At 43.2% G+C, this 17,278-nt stretch overlaps 1 protein-coding gene across 4 annotated transcripts in view; it reads left to right on the forward strand.

The window, feature by feature from the left end:
- llgl1 (LLGL scribble cell polarity complex component 1) overlaps nt 1–17,278 on the forward strand; it is an 82,021-nt gene that overhangs the window by 63,941 nt on the left and 802 nt on the right. For 2 of the 4 annotated variants that reach the window (XM_055651242.1, XM_055651243.1), the window contains exons 18-22: nt 456–622; nt 1,398–1,662; nt 3,397–3,523; nt 4,859–4,953; nt 6,948–7,071. In XM_055651242.1, coding sequence (XP_055507217.1) covers nt 456–622; nt 1,398–1,662; nt 3,397–3,523; nt 4,859–4,953; nt 6,948–7,071 — 778 coding nt within the window. The remainder of the gene's footprint in view (nt 1–455; nt 623–1,397; nt 1,663–3,396; nt 3,524–4,858; nt 4,954–6,947; nt 7,072–17,278) is intronic. The other 2 variants (XM_055651244.1, XM_055651245.1) reach the window with 2 other exon arrangements.

The following is a 17,278-nucleotide window of genomic DNA, read 5'->3' on the forward strand; positions in this document are numbered from 1 at the left end:
TCGTTCACATACTCCATTCCTATCCTAATATTTATTTCTGTGCCATTCATTCTACCTTGCCTGAAGTTGCGGAATAACCTGCTAATCTTGACGTTAAAGTCGCATTGCATGATTAAGCAAATAAAATAGCATGTAAGAGACTTTTAGATAGGCACATGAATATGCAGGGAGTGGAGGGATATGGATCCTCTGCATGCAGGAAGGGTTTGTTTATGTTGGCATAGGATTCAGTACAGACATCATGGGCCGAAGGGCCTGCTCTTGTACTGAAATATTCTATGTTTTATGTTGATTGGAGGAGGCTTGTGCAGGGAATAAATAGTCTCAGATAGTCTGTAATTTGTGGATAGATTACCCTAGATTACTCCTCCCCCACCCCGCGCCCGCTGTGATTATTCATTTTTACCAATATGTTTTGAAGATTTATTTTCTTTCATCTTCACTCCTAAATCTAGGTAAAGAAATTCAGCTGATGCACCGAGCTCCTGTGGTGTCGATTGCCGTCTTGGATGGTCGAGGGAATCCACTGCCTGAGCCGCTGGAAGTGTCCCGTGATCTGGCCAAAGCCCCGGAGATGCAGGGCAGTCACTCTGTGCTGATCATCTCAGAGGAGCAGTTCAAGGTAACAAGGAGGAAACTGAATGGAGAAGTGAAATGTGAACCAGCTGACCAGCTGCCTGCCCTCAAAGGGAAGTGATAAAATCAACAGGCTTGACCTCGCCCAGATCTGGAAGAACATTAATGCAGAAATTGTGTGCTTTTAAAATATTCAATCTGGAAATAGATTTTGAACTAGTTAGCTGGGAGAATATCTTTGGATATTATAGAACGAGATCTATGTATATCAGAAATTCAAATCTAGGAGGTAAATAATAATCCAGTGAAAGGTACATAGAGCTACTGAGTTTACATTTTATAATGCAAAAACAATCTTGTGGATATTATGCCGTAAGCTGCTGTCTCTCAACGTCAGAGACCCAGGTTCGATCCTGACCTCGAGTGCTGTTCATGTGGAGTTTGCACGTTCTCCCTGTACCTGCATAGGTTTCTTCCGGGTGCTCTAGTTACCCCACATCCCAAAGAGGTGTGGGTTGACAGGTTAATTGGCCTCTGTGTGAAGGTGACTGGTAGAATCTGGGGAGGAATGAATGGTTAACATGGAACAAAAGCTTTTCGCTGTACCTCAGTACACCTGACACTAAACTAATCTCAGATAATAATAAAATTGCTTAGATTAGTGGAGACTTGCGGTGGTTGATGGTCAGTGTGGACTTGATGGCCAGAGGCCCTGTTTCTATGCGGCATCTCTGTAATGCTTGTGCAAGGCAATTATTTATTCAGTGGGTGGGGGTTGTGTGACCCTTTGTGGCACGGTCTCACTGAAACATTGTGTGTAGGTGTTTACACTGCCGAGGGTGAGCGCAAAGACCAAGTTCAAGCTCACAGCCCACGAAGGCTCCAGAGTGAGGAAATTGGGCTTGATGAATTTCCCCAGCATTACCTCGGATGACTATTCGGAGAACTGCCTAGTGTGTTTAACAAACCTGGGGGACATTCACATCTTCACAGTCCCAGGGCTCCGGCCTCAGATGCGGTACGATTGCATAAGGAAAGAGGACATCAGCGGCATAGCTTCGTGTGTCTTCACAAGGACGGGCCAGGGTAAGTCGGAAGCAAATATCGAATGTCCTTGACGCAACTTGTGGCTACAGTCCATTCTGGTGTTCTCAGCATCTACTGAGAACACCAGCGTGGCTGCTTTCTCTGCTTCTTCACCCCGTCTCGGCTTGGAGTTGAGAATTAAGGTCACTATTTGTGCTCCCAGTCACATGTATCCAATGATCTTGTTTCTCCGATCTTCAAATGCAGTAGTATTGTCATGCTTTTGCTACAAAATTCATCTCCCTTTTATTTTAAAGAAGATCACCGTATTTCCCGGCAATGAAGACGCAATTTCTTTAGCCAAAAATAAGGCGCGAAAATTTACCTGCGTCTTGGGGGCCGAAGGTTAGGTTGTTAGCCAAGAAAGATAGACTTGGCTATCCTCAGTACAGCAACATCAAGAACAGTGTTACTGTACTGAGGGATAGCCAAGTCTATCCCACACTGCAGGCAGCTGGTGGGCAGCAGCTGTAAAAAAAGGGGGGGGGGGGGGGGGGGGAGTTCATTTCACAACTTGTATGGAGTCTGGCCTGGGTCAACATGGGCAGGAGCGTTGAGAAGGAGGGGGTCGGGGATCATGCCAGCAACTCACTCACTCATCGCTGCTGTGGCTCTCCGGGCGCAGAGCCACCGCATTGTGTCCTGTTATCCATCACCCGCTGACCCCCTCCGCTCTATGATCTTTGCTCTTGAGCTGGTCCCCTCACTGTCAGGTCTACATTGAAAGACACGGACCGGGCAGTGAAACCATGCAGTGCCACCCAGCGCAGCAAGTGAGGCCATGTCCTGCTCCCGGCGGCAGTCGGAATTTAAGGAACTGCGGCAGCTCGCAACCATCCGAGCCACTTCCCTCCCCGGCCACAATGCAGTGGCTCCGTGCCCGGAACGCCACGGCAGCGGTGAGTGAGTTGCTGGCAAAATCCAGGACTTCCTCCTTCTCAACGCTTCTGCCCCTGCTGACCTGGGCCAGATTCCCCACACGCTGTGAAAGGAAATCTTCCCCCCAATTGGTCCCTTGAACTAGTATTGTCATTCATTAAGATCACAACTGATTCAACTTGTCTCGGTGTTCTCCCGTTTTCCCCACCATCTCTCCACCTGACATCACCCTCCAACCCCCACCCATTCAGTCAATCAGAATGGAGGAGATCTGGAAGCCTTGGGCAAATTGAATTGTTACTTTCTTTATTTTTATTTTTTATTTGTTTGAGTGTGTCCCGCCTGCCTTTTTTCAAAATTTAGCAACTCAAAATGGGGGTGCGTCTTCATTGCCGGGAAATATGGTATATATCCTGTAATCTTAGAGCCGTTTTTCCCCATTCAGTCTGTCTGGCAGTTTTGGAGGAGTTTGTACATTAGTCCCACTCCCTCCTTGCGTCATCTTTAATTTAATGCATGTATTTTAATTTTAGGCTGCTCCAGTTGGGTCAGAGCTGATTTGTCCCTGAGATCCCCGTTTTATCAGTTCAGCATAATATGATTAGAGGTTGATGTGTCTGCTTATCTGAGAGCTGTATTTCTGGTTGTATTAAACATGCTGAGTGAGACTGTTGTAAAGAGGCATGTGGACTGAGTGACGCATGTTAAAATATTAATTCCATCTTCAAGTAAAGCTGCAATGTTGTAAGGACTTTTTAGAATTATAAGGTGCTAATATGGAATAATGCTGTTTGATGTTTCAAGACACTGCAGACTTATGATGTATAATTCATTCCTCTTTTTTTCCTCTCTTAGGCTTTTATTTGATATCTCCATCTGAATTTGAGCGATTCTCCCTTTCCACCAGGAACATAACTGAGCCACGTTGTGTGGTGGCGTGGGAAAGTGCAAGAGACCCCTTGAGCCCTGGCTCCAATTTATGGCAAGTTGTATACCAAGGAATCAAATAATGACAATTCTGGTGTAAAGTGTGTGGAACTGATTTTTGGGGTAGAGCCAAGAAGAGAATGGTCAAATGAAGTGTATTAATATAAAAATGATGACCTGAAGCCCATTATTTGAATCAAGTGCTTCGAAGCCAAGTGTATGTTCAAATACTGTTTAAATTTAGACATAAAATGCTGGAGTAGCTCAGTGAGTCAGGCAGCGTCACTGGAGAAAAGGAATAGGTGAAATTTCGGGTCGAGAAGAGACGCTGATTTACTCTGGCATTTTGTGTCTGTCTTCGATTTGAATCGGCATCTGTAGTTCCTTCCTACACTGTTTAAATATGATGAGGTTGCAGGCAGCGACTTGTAAACTAGCACCACCACCCAGGAAAAAACATTTTCTCGTCTCGAACCCTGTATTTAAAAAAAAACAAATGAACGCTGCTCTTTTTTTTAATCCCTCTGCTATGGGAAGTGGGTTATTTCTAATTATTCCAGTCTCCATTTAACCCCAATTTCCTGTTTCAAAGAAAATGACTTTGGCCATTCCAGATGTTCTTTGTGGTTAACATTTTTAAATCGTAGTAACATCCTTGTAAATCCTCTTTTCAGGTGGGTTGCATTTTTCCTATAATGTGACCAGGACTGTGTGCAATAAGTGTACCTTATCGCTGCAGCAACTGAACCTTGCAATCATGCCATTATCCTATTTCTCCCACCAATTGTCCTTGTTTCTCTTGGGACATAATGCTGTGGGCAGTTGATATGCACTCGTGTTTTGCCTGTCAATTGGATGATGGTCAATTTGTACGTGTGTGGAGCCATTATCTTTGAAATCTAGGCTGAATTTCAGTGCGGTGACAAGTGAGTGCTGCACTGTTCGAGGGGCAATACGACAGAACCAATGCATTTTATTTTTAAATGTTGTAATTGTTGCGGTTTATTGTTCGGTTATAGTCGCCTTAAACTGCTGTGTCTTCTACTTTAGAAACTTCATTTGTGTTACTGAATTCTTGAAATGGCAAGTATTCACAAGTATTTGACTTGGAAGGTGATGTTCTTGATACAAAATGATTCTTTTGGGGGCAAATGATTTAATCATGCCAAGTTGTAGCATTGCATTTTGCTTGTTGCAGGTACATTATAGGGAAGGTGTGTTGAGCCAGACAGTGTCACCAATTCACCTCGTGCTTCCCTCAGTTAATGCGCGACAGCAGTGTGGCTGGAAGCAGTAGCGTGTAAGCTGGGTTATTGCTGTTCTTGTGTTTTGATCCGAGCGTCCATTTTGGTTCCTTCACTAACTGAGATTTTCCTTTCTAAATATTCAGCAATAACTTGCAGGGATCACCCAAAGTGAACCGTGCCAATGGAACACACAAAATTCAGAACAAAGGGGAATGCAACTCATTGGGAGCAACTGACGGTATGTTCCATTTTGAGAGGTGATGCTCTCAAAATACCTGTTTGAAACGGTAGTTCATCACTATGCTTTGGAATGGTTGACAGGCGTTTGAAAGCAAAACAGGAAGAAACTAAAGTTCAATAGGGAACTTTTTCACTCGGAGGGTGATGGGTACATGGAACGAGCTGCCAGAAGAGATAGTTGAGGCAAGTACTATAAAAGCATTTAAAAGGTACTTGAACAAGTGCATGGATAGGAAAGTTGTAGAAGGATAAGGTACACATGCAGGTAAATGGGACATCTTGGTTGGCAAGGACAAGTTGGGCTGAAGCATTTGTTTTTGTGTTGCACGACACATGACACTTGACTACTCCCTTCAAAAATAAAGAGTATGTATGGTTTTAGATAAAGTTGGATAAATTTCACTTAAAAACCCGAGTAGAAAATCCGTTGCTCGTTCACCATGAACTGCGCTTCTTTCTGGTTACTGAGAAACCCAAGAAATTTGAGATGTGAAGCTATAATGTCTTGAGGCTAATTGTAAGGCTTGGGATCTGAGTTGTCGGGAGAGGCTATGGAGAGTTGAGCTTTCCAACCTGAGGGGAACTTCATTGTCAGCCTGGAATTTAAGCTGCAGAGCTTCATCGGGAATCTGAAACTCTCAAGATTTACTCCATGGATGAAACAAATAAGTTATCCAGCATAATCCCACCTTCCCAGCCCTGCAGCTCAAGACTTTTTCAAGTACCCATCAAAGTGTTCGCATGTGGCTCTACAAAACCATCATGCTGTGAATTCCAGCAACAGCTACGCTTTGCATGAAAATATCTTTCATCTCCTGTCCAATCCTCAACCAAATACTTTGAATCTCTGCTCTCTTGTCTTTGACCCATCTTACTAGGGAAATAGATTCTTTCTAATAGCTATCTGGGTTCCTCATTCCTAAGTCTCTCCTCCATCTCTGTTCCAGCGAAAACAGCCTATGTCTCTCCTAGCTACAATTTCTTTGGTCTTGGCATCAAGCTTGTAAATCAGCTTTATATCCTCCTTGGCGCATATACATCTCTCCTGTAATGTGACAGGAACTATGCAATACTCAGTCTAATAAATGTGTGCATGATTCTGGCATGACCTCTGTTTGAATTCAAATGCCTCTGCTAATAAAATAAAGCATTCCATGTGCTGTTGAGCCACCTTTATTGGGCTATCCTACAATCATTAAGGATACGTTCCAAGGTATGTCTGTTCCTTCCCACTTTTGTGTTTTATCATGTATTCGTTCATCTGCCTTGTTGCACTTCTCCAAATATATTGTATCAGTGTTGGATTGAATTCTTCCTGTCACTTCTACCTAATTGAATAATCCATCCATACCATCCTACAGTCTAAACATTTCCATGCTATTAGCCATATGGCTTGATTTTGCATTTATTTGCATATCTCCTCATCCATCCTCCATTGAAGTCATAATACAATAAGTAAGGGACAAAATACTGAGCCTTGTTGAACCCCAATTACCTTCCAGTTGCAAAAACATTTGATAACCATTCGCCTTTGTCTCCTGTTACCTAATCTGTTTCAGAACCAATTTGTCTCAATTCCATGGGATTTGTTGACTAGCCTTCCATGTGCTGATCTAAACTGCAGCTTCTCATTCCCGCAATGTGAGTTGGAAACGGGAATTTCTTGGACAGAGAGCTTTTAGAAAATTCAACAATGAGGAATGGACAGGGTGGTGCATTACTGGTTGTACTGAGCTACACGGGGAGAAGGAATAGCAGGGTGTAATGAGGCAGGGACTAGTTGAGCACCAATTGTCGGAACAAGCCTGTTTGATCAAATTGTCGAGTAGGATTTGAAAGCTGATCTAACTTTTTGACCCCAAAATAACGGGGCGAGAAGTTAAGTTGTTAAATCTTGAAGTGCAAAGAGAATTTAATGGAATATAAACAGGTCTGTTTTTGAACTATCATCGTTAATTTGGGCATAAAGTTGACTCTGGATCTTGTGAACAGGGGTGATGGAGGATTTCCCACTGGCGTTGTCTCAGACTCCACTTGACTCCCCCATCAGTAGCACTGACATCACCCTGGATGCAAGTGGTGACATGACGGTGGAGGATGTGAAAGACTATTTGCCGTGAGTATATTTTTGCATTGCAATGTGGCAATGAGTAGGAGTGATAGTGATTGTGGGTCCTGGAGTTCCAGTCAACATTTCACCATCACCAAAGATGTCGGGGTTTGGTAATTGATTGCCTCTAAATTGCCCTGAGTCTATAGGGAGTGTGGATGGGTAATTGATGGTCAGCTTGGACTCGTGGGCCAAAGGGTCTGTTTGTACGCTCTATCTTCAATCAAAGGGGCCAATGTATAGGCTGTGGTCTGTTCTGTACAGGCTTCCCATGGGTTGCTTAGTTTGTATACCTCCTAAAGGGAGTGGGTGGGGAAATCTAGATGCCATTTGTTTTGAAACTGATTTATCAGCTCGGACTCCACATTTGAAGATTTGTGTTTATAGAAGGCCTTTGTTATCTCATTGCGTAACATTATCAATGTCTCAAAGATCTCAGTGTTCTCTACGTTGCTCTGTGAAATGGTCTGATTGTGGTGCAGTCAAAACAATGCTCTTTGAATGGAGCCAGAAGATTAACAATTGCACACTGATCTGAGTTTTGGTATGATCTGCCTTCAATTGCTTTATGATCAGTTTAATGGTGACAGTGGAAGGCTATATCTTAACTCCTTCAAAAACTACAATTTAAGTTCATAGTTCCCTGTTCTCCACAATGACATTTGCTCAGTGGAGCCAGATGGAAAACCACTTAACTGTGTGTGTCAGCCCCTTGTGTGGATTTGCGGACAGATGAGATAAATATTCTGCAAATGCATAACAGATCGTGAATCTCATGGTCATGGTTCTATTTTGGTATTTTGTCAATTATTTTGATTTCAGTTGTCCTTAACACAAGGGAACAGGAGCAGACCACCAGGCCCACAAGCCTGTCCTGCCATTGAATATGATCACGGCAGATCCATGCTGGCCTCAACTCCTCTTCTGTGCCAATTCCACCAGATATTTTTCTATCTCCTCCTTAAGTACATCTAATAATCAAGCCATCACTATCTTCTGGGTTAGTTCTAACGATTAACCAAGCACTGAAAGAAGACATCTTGGTTTTAAATAATCAACCTCTTTATCTTGAAATCTCCTTGTTTGTGACTCATCCACTGGTGAAGGCATCTGACATCAACCTTATACAGTGCCCTCTATAATGTTTGGGACAAAGACCCATCATTTATTTATTTGCCTCTACTCCACAATTTGAGATTTGTAATAGAATTTGTAATAGAAAAAATCACATGTGGTTAAAGTGCACATTGTCAGATGTTATTAAAGGCCATTTTTATACATTTTGGTTTTACCATGTAGAAATTACAGCTGTATTTATACATAGTCCTCCCATTTCAGGGCACCATAATGTTTGGGACACAAAGCTTCACAGGTGTTTGTAATTGCACAGGTGTATTTAATTGCCTCATTAATCCAGGCATAAGAGAGCTCTCAGTGTTATTTCCGGATCTAAACTTACCTCCCTGGTCTGGTTCAGTCAAACACCGAATACGAGCTCTGGAATTCCAACTCTATTTTATTGTATACAATACCGCAGGACCGATCCTCGGTACCACTTAGTCGGGACCAATACGCTCTCGTGCAAATGGAACAGACTAAAGACAATAGGCACAGCCCAATGCGCTCCCCACTCCTTTATACCCCCTCCGAACTAAGGGCGTGACATTCCTTGGGGGAGGCAACCCCATACAAGCCAATTACCGATACCGGCTGCAAAATCATAGAATGACAACTCTTTGGCCCAATCATATAACAATACATAACATATTTTAAACACCTGGCAGTAAGGGAGAAACACTTCCGTTAAGTAAAGAAACATTACCATTAGATAAATAATGTCTTTATCTTTGGCGGGGCCACTCATCTGCACCAATCACAAGTACTGGCAGTAAGGCAACGCAACATAGTTGAAACATAACATTTCCCCAACCAATCACAAACATGCCTTTAGCATCAGGATATAGGTTCACCAGTAGAATCCCAGACATGTTGGCAACTTGACAGAAACCTTTTGCAACCTTCCCAGGCTTCAGACTCCCTGGAGCCATCTATGGCAAAGTCTGTCTGCAACTCTGCAAATGATGTCACCCTTTGTGAAGCAGGTTTTACAGACATCTTCCATTTTCTCAAATACCCAAACCCATGCGTATGCACATCAGCACCTAGTCTTTCCTCCAGTCTTTCCATCAACTTTGGAAACTTTTATTGCTGTTTATCAACATGAGGACCAAAGTTGTGCCAGTGAAAGTCAAATAAGCCATTATGAGACTGAGAAACAAGAATAAAACTGTTGGAGACATCAACCAAACCTTAGGCTTACCAAAGTCAACTGGTTGGAACATCATTAAGAAGAAAGGGAGCATTGGTAATGCAAAGTGACTGACAGGCTAAGGAAGACCTCCACAGCTGATGACAGAAGAATTCTCTCTATAATAAAGAAAAATCACCAAACACCTGTCCGACAGATCTGAAAAACTCTTCAGGAGTCGGGTGTGGATTTGTCAATGACCACTGTCCGCTGAAGACTTCACGAACAGAAATACAGAGGCTACACTGCAAGATGCAAACCAGTGGTTAGGTGCAAAAATGGTTTGGCCAGGTTACAGTTTGCCAAGAAGTACTTAAAAGAGCAACCACAGTTCTAGAAATAGATATTGTGGACTGATGAGATGAAGATTAACTGATATCAGAGTGATGGCAATAGCAAAGAATGGAAGAGAGAAGGAACTGCCTAAGATCCAAAGCATACCACTTCATCTGTGAAACATGGTGATGGGGGTGTTATGGCCTGGGCATGTATGGCTGCTGAAGGTACTGGCTCACTTATCTTCATTGATGATACAACTGCTGATGGTAGTAGCATAATTAATTCTGAAGTATATAGACACATCCTATCTGCTCAAGTTCAAACAAATGCCTCAAAACCCATTGGCCGACGGTTCCTTCTACAGCAAGACAATGATCAACATACTGCTAAAGCAACAAAGAAGTTTTTCAAAGCTAAATCATGGTACATTCTTGAGTGGCCATGTCAATCACCCAATGTGAACCCAATTGAGCATGCCTTTTATATGCTGACGAGAAAACTGAAGGGGACTAGCCCCCAAAACAGGCATGTTAAAGATGGCTGCAATACAGGCCTGGCAGAGCATCACCAGAGAAGACACCCAGCAACTGGTGATGTCCATGAATCACAGACTTCAAGACACAGTCATTGCATGCAAAGGATATGCAACAAAATACTAAACATGCAAAATACTAAACATGACTACTTTCATTTACATGACATTGCTGTGTCCCAAACATTACGGTGCCCTGAAATGGGTGGGGGTGAGGGTGGTGGAAGGGAAGAGACATACTATGTATAAACACTGCTGTAATTTCTACTTGGTGAAACCAAAATGTATATAAAAATGGCCTTTATTAAAATCTGACAATGTGCACTTTAACAACATGTGTTTTTTTTCTTCTATTACAAATCTCAAATTGTGGAGTACAGAGGCAAATAAATAAATGGCGGGTCTTTGTCCCAAACATTATGGAGGGCACTGTATGAATAGTAACTCCACAATTTTCTAAACTCCAAGAGATACAGACCCAAACTGTCCAGCCTAACTTGATAGATAACCCTCTCATCCCATGGATTAGCCTGGTGAGTCTCTTGGACTAGCTCCAATGGTATTATATCCATTGTTGAGAAAGTCTGCCTGATAGAATTTGTGCATTTCATCTTTATAAAATCAGGAATTGTTTGGGAAATATAAAGTTCACTCCCCAGCTTTGCATCCTAAATGTTTTGGAACTTTCCCTCTGAACAACAAACTTTTTGTTTGTATAAAAATAAATCTCACCATTTATCTATTACTGATTTTCAATCATGACTGTGTCTTCAGCTGCCAAGACCCAAGCTCTGGATTAGTTTGTGAAAGTCTCTCCATCCCCTCAAATCCTACCTGTATAATTTCATTTTTTGCGGATTGATATTTACCTTGGGTCTCCTTTGTATCTATCCCCTCTGCTGCTTTTTTCCCCTGTATTTTCTACTCCGGATCTTGTCCATTATAAAAAGCCTGCCTCTTCGGTTCTTGCTTTCTTTATTTCTCTGGGACGTGCTGCTGTTGGTAAAGATTATACAATGCATCGGCCCTCATTACCATAGTTATAGTAATGCGATGTTCATGCCTAAATTTCTCTGGTTTCAGCTTCATCTCTGTCTGTCCTCTCCAGGGCAGATAATTGGCCTACTTGTTGAAGGGATGCTACATCCACTATGTTGAAGCATGTGGTTTAGATTAGAGACGTGGTGTTCTGTTTATTTGAGGTTTTGTTGCCATAACTGCGCAGGCAATATTGGCATGGCAACCAAAGGGCCTGCTGCCAGGCTAATTTACTACTAAATCTGGGTCCTGTAGCTTAACTCTTTTGTTCATCAACTGTGAGCTGTCCAAATGAAAAAAATAAGGAGGTTTAATGTTGGAGGAGGGTTAGAACATTCAGCACCACTTCAGCACGCCAATTAAAAATGTGAATGTAACGATTTGGAAATGGTTCTTGCCTGGCCTCCACCACCTGTCACACTCTGCCAGAAGAGCTGTTGGCAGAGCATTCTGATTTGATGGCCAGACTACACCAAATCTACTTCTGCCTTTACCTTGCAACCCCATAAAAACTGACTGGAAGGATAATTTATGGTGAAGTATGGGGAAACTGCAAACTATTCTTCTGCAATCAGATGGGGAAAAATAGCCAAGAGGTCTATTACTAAATATGCTGCAGGCCGGCACGTGTGTAGGTGTAGAGTCCAGCGTCGTTTGGCACCAGTTGCGATACTTTTCTAACTCTCCTGACGAATGGAGTCACTGGAGATTTTGAGCTTTGGTATAAACGAGACCTGCACGTGTGTGGAGGAGTGTTGTTTCCAATGTCACTCAGACCTAAGAATTACAGGAAAGGACAATTGTTAGGTTCCCTTGCGAGGAATTATTCTTAAAGGGAGATCATCTAAAAGATGCAGCCAGCTATTATAAATTTGCACCTTGTACTCCCTGCTATCTCCTATTGTATTTACCTATTCAAGATGGTTTCTTTTCTGAAACCTCCATGACCTTTCTCCCCAGTCTCTCTGCATGCACTGCAATATTGAGCAAGATTTTGGCTTAAAGAGTAAAAGTATCTGTACAGAGTTTCATGTTTATCCCGTGCCCTCATCCCCATCCCCACCAACATCTCTGGTCTTCAGTCTATTCATATCATTTTAAGTTGGTCTCCTCAATTACTGGATTCTGCAGCTCTAGACTTCCCCTTCACACGGTTGAATTGTTAGATTATCAATCGATAGATGTGGATCAGTTGGAAGCATGATCATTTTAAAACCCGCCAAATCGGTTTGGGGAATTTAAATTGAATTAATAATCTGGAAGTAAAAGTTATGGTGACGTTGAAACTACCAGATAATCCTTTACTGTTGTCCTTTAGTGAAGAATCCACAATCCTGTATGTGACCCCAGATCGTATGTGATCCCTCTGAAATTACTTGGTAGCTATCAAAATGAAAAATAAAATCAAATGGACCAATTAGCATTCGGACACTGTGGGGTGGAGAACCGTTCCCAGACCACCAGACCACGCAAATTGTCCAACGACATTTGGACATTGACAAATTAGGAGAACTAGCCCACAGTCTAGGTGAATAACCTCCACGTTCATCAGACACAGAATTGGATTGATGATGGTAGAGGGCAATATGGAAGGTTTTTTTTGGACTGGAGTCCTGTGACTTTACGCGTGTCTCAGAGGTTGGTGCTGGGTCCTTATTATTTATGATCCATGTCAATGATTTAGACGTGAATATACAAAGCATGGTTAGTATGTTTGCAGATGACCCGAAACAGACGGTGACGATTATCCAGTATAGGTCCACCACTGATTTTCTGGCACCCTTGGTTCCATAGGCTTTCTGGATTATCTGTTTTTCCAGACCAACAGAGGTGATGGCCTTCGAGAGTCCAATGGTACTGTTACGGTCTGCCTAGGTGGAAACATAAAAAATAGGTGCAGGAGTAGGCCATTCGGCCCTTCGAGCCTGCACCTCCATTCAATATGATCATGGCTGATCATCCAACTCAGTATCCTGTACCTGCCTTCTCTCCATACCCCCTGATCCCTTTAGCCACAAGGGGCCACATCTAACACCCTCTTAAATATAGCCAATGGATTGGCCTCAACTACCTTCTGGGGCAGAGAATTCCAGAGATTCACCACTCTCTGACATATCGGCCCACAAGGTCGGTCTTGGAAGTCAGCTATGAGAATGGCTATGAGGTGGGCCAGCCACCCGGCCACAGAGGCTAAATTTGATTTGATGAGGTCAAGATCGGCCGTCTCACCTGGCCTAGGTGCCAAATTTTCGGGGGAGAATTTCATGTGCACTTGTAAATTTTAACGGTGCCAGACCACCAGTTGCTGGAAAATGGGTGGTGGACCAGTATGGATGACGTTTCGGGTTGAAACCCTTCTTCAGACTCAACTCAAAATGCTGGAGTAACTCAGCGGGACAGGCAGCATCTCTGGAGAAGGGTCTCGACCCGAAATTTCACCCATTCCTTTCCAGAGATGCTGTCTGTCCTGCTGAGTTACACCAGCATTTTGTGTCCACCTTCAATATAAACCAGCATCTGCAGTTCTTTCCTACTGGTGGACCGGTATTCCAGGTTGAATAATTGGAAGCATCACAGGAGCTCAAGTTGGACTGCGTGGGGGTTTCCATTTGCATCACCAAGAGTGGTTTCTGTCTGAAGAAGGGTTTCGGCCCGAAACGTTGCCTATTTCCTTCGCTCCATAGATGCTGCTGCACCCGCTGAGTTTCTCCAGCTTTTTTGTCTACCTCCGATTTTCCAGCATCTGCAGTTCCTTCTTAAAAACACTTCTTAAAAAACCGTCCTGACTGGCCAGCGTGCTGCCAGGGGTAGTGGTGAAGGCAGACATGATGGTGGCATTGTAGAGGCTTTTAGATAAACATATCGATCTGCAGGGAATGGAGGGATATGGTTTGTGTCCAGGCAGATGAGATTAGCTGAAATTGGCATCATGTTTGGCACTGATATTGTGAGCTGGGAGCCTGCTCCTGCGCTGCACCGTTCAATATTTTTGATAGTATCTTGAAGGATATAGCTACTGGATTACATCAGTGGCAGGTGGTGCAGGAACTAACCGAAGGGATATGCCTATCGATGTCTCGCTTACAAATCCATCTATCCATAACGGTACTGTCTGCATGACTGGATTATGGTTCTCAATTCTCTCTCATACATTTTTGAAATATTTGCTACCTTCCACTTCTCCACAATCTACAGAATTTTGTGAATTGACACAGTGCATCTGCTGTTTTAACAGCTGGTACCTTTTAATACCTTGAGTCCTGGAGCAAGTGCCAATTGATTTTTTTATACACCTAATAATTATCTTCAGCTATTCAGATAATTATTGCTAACTAATGAAATTGTCCTGTGGCTGTCTTGATCTCTGCCTGTCTATATATTTCTCTAACTTTGTCCTCTGAGTCCATGATTCTGTGGACAGCACTCTGAATTTGTGGAAGAAAGTCATATTTAGAGAATAAAAGTCTAGGCTGGCAATTAGCGGTAGCTCCTATCTTTTGGATAAGCTGGTTAATTTTAGGTCCCCGCTGCTATCACTGGGTCATAAAGACGTCGGGAAGAGTTTAGACGAGGGGGAGAAGCTAATATTTATTCCACAATCGTTGCTCTAACGTCAACTGAAAATAAAAACTGCAATTCAGTGAATCTGAAATAGAAAATGCCAGAACTGCTCAGCATGATCGTAACATCTGTGGAAAGTGGAACAGATTAATGTTCTGGCTCGGATGTGCCATCCGAAAGGGTCTGAAAGTTCTGTTCCTCCTACAGATGCTGCTTGACCTACTGTTTATAAATACATTTTTTATTGCTGACATCTTGGTCTCTGCAAGCTGCGTTGCTGATATTACTCTGTGATAAATATACTTTTGCTAACAGTGAACTAAGAGGATGTGAAAGAAATTTAAAAAAAGTAAGATGTTGATAACGAGGAAGTGAGGATGCTGGTTTACAAAAAAAAAAAACAAAGTGCTGGAGTAACTCAAAGGGTCGGACAACATCTCTGCAGGATGGATAATGTGATATTTTGGGTCAGTGTCCTTCATTGTAGTGGTGGGGGGACGGAGGGTGAAAGCTGGAAAGGAGAGATGGGAGTCAGTATAAAACCAGGTAAGTTATCCCAGTTTGGACCCAACCTGGATTACAGGTTCCGACAGTCGAACCGATTACTCAACATTTTAACTCCCTCTCGCATTTTCACACTGACCTTTCTGTCCTGGGCCGCCTCCATTGTCAGAGTGAGGCCCAGCGCAAATTGAAGGAACAGCCCCTCATATTCCGCTTGGGCAGCTTACACCCCAGCGGTAGCCTTTGCTTTCTCTCTCCATCCTCTCTCCCTTCCTAGTTCTCCGACCAGTCTGACTGTCTCCGACTGACTTCTCCCAACTAACAAGGATCTATTCTACATTTGTCTTGGTCTCATTTTCTCTCCATTCCCTTGGTCTCGTTTTCACACCTTACACTTTCTTATCTATGTACTGCCCACTCCCCTGTCTGAAGAAGTCTCGACCCAAAACGTCACCCATTCCTTCTCTCCAGAGGTGCTGCCTGTCCTGAGTTACTCCAGCATTTTATGTCTATGTTCCAGGTAAGTGATCGGTTGGTACAGATGAAGGGGGGGGTGGGGGTTTCATTGGCATATAGGTGGCCGAAGATGAGATGAAGACAAAAGGCTGTGATATAAAGAGAAGAGCTGTAAAATGTGGAGCCAGAGGCAGGGGCATGGATGGAAGTGGAGGGTGATAGTGGGAGAAATAGGTGTGCAACCAGGTGGGGTTGCAAGTCATCTTTTCTCATTCTCGTCTCTGTCTCAGCCCTCATGTGCAAGGAGCCACGAAGATTGAAATAGGATCTGACTCTTCCTTCTCTTCTCTCATCTGAAAATCTTGGATGTGACATATCCCTCCCCTGGCCTTGAACTCCCCCCCCCCCCCCCCCCCCCCCCAGCTCCGCACATTTTCCGCACCGGGTTTTTGAGTCACGGGGGCAATAAAAATGCTACCCTCGGTACCTGTAACTGCACTTCCCATCATTGACATCTGTTTTCCCTCATCTATGGACTGAAATCCAGAACTCCATTCTGGATTTCATTTTAATCTCCGCAAGGTTTCTGCCACAAAAACGTATTGAATTGCCCTCGGGATGTCGTTAAAGATTCTCTGATATTTTAAAGCCTTCACTTCTCATCCCATCTTGGCTACAGACACTGGCTCTCTCCCAGGTAACTATCTCCCTGTAAACTGAACCTGATGATTCATTGTTCTTCTCACATTTAATTTTTAGTTTTGCAAATACAGTGCGGAAACGTGTCCTTCAGCACGCCGAGTCGGTGCCGGCCAGCAATCTCTGCATACTAACACTATCCTACACACTAGGGACTGTTTACAATTTTACCATGCCAATTAGCCTCCAAACCTATACGTCTTTGGAGTGTGTGAGGAAACCAGAGCACCTGGAGAAAACTCACACAGGTCACGGTGAGAACGTACAAACTCCATACAGACAGCACCTGGATCAAACCCGGGTCTCTGCCGCTGTAAGGCAGCAACTCTACTGTACTGCCCATCTTGACCCGATTTTTTTTGTGCCATTGGTTTTTCACCTCTGCTATCTATCACCTGATTCTGCTGCTGAAACCCCCATCCCTGCCTTTGTCACCTCCAGGCTGGAGTATTCCATTGCACTGTTCACTGACATCCTGCGTTCTCGCCCTTAACTTGACCAAACTCTCTAGATCTGTTCCACTATCACCATTGTGCTTGTTAATCTACAAAGGCTGCTAGTTGTACATAAGTGTGGATGAGATTTGTTAAAATTAACGCTCACTAAGTCTTTGTCTTTCCTGATTTCCTCCACCCCACAACTCTTCAAGATCTCTTTGTTCCATCATTTTGATCAAATACCTTTATGATTAATGACTACCTTCAAATGTCAAGTTTCTAAGCTTTCAAACTCCCTCCTAAACCACTTTACCACCTCCAAGATGTTACTTAAAATGATGTTTTGGCCATCTGTGTTTAGTAAATTGTTTGTGACTCAGTATCACATTATTGTCAGCA

This window comes from Leucoraja erinacea, chromosome 20 (genome assembly GCF_028641065.1).
Source record: "Leucoraja erinacea ecotype New England chromosome 20, Leri_hhj_1, whole genome shotgun sequence".
NCBI classification, from domain to species: domain Eukaryota; kingdom Metazoa; phylum Chordata; class Chondrichthyes; order Rajiformes; family Rajidae; genus Leucoraja; species Leucoraja erinaceus.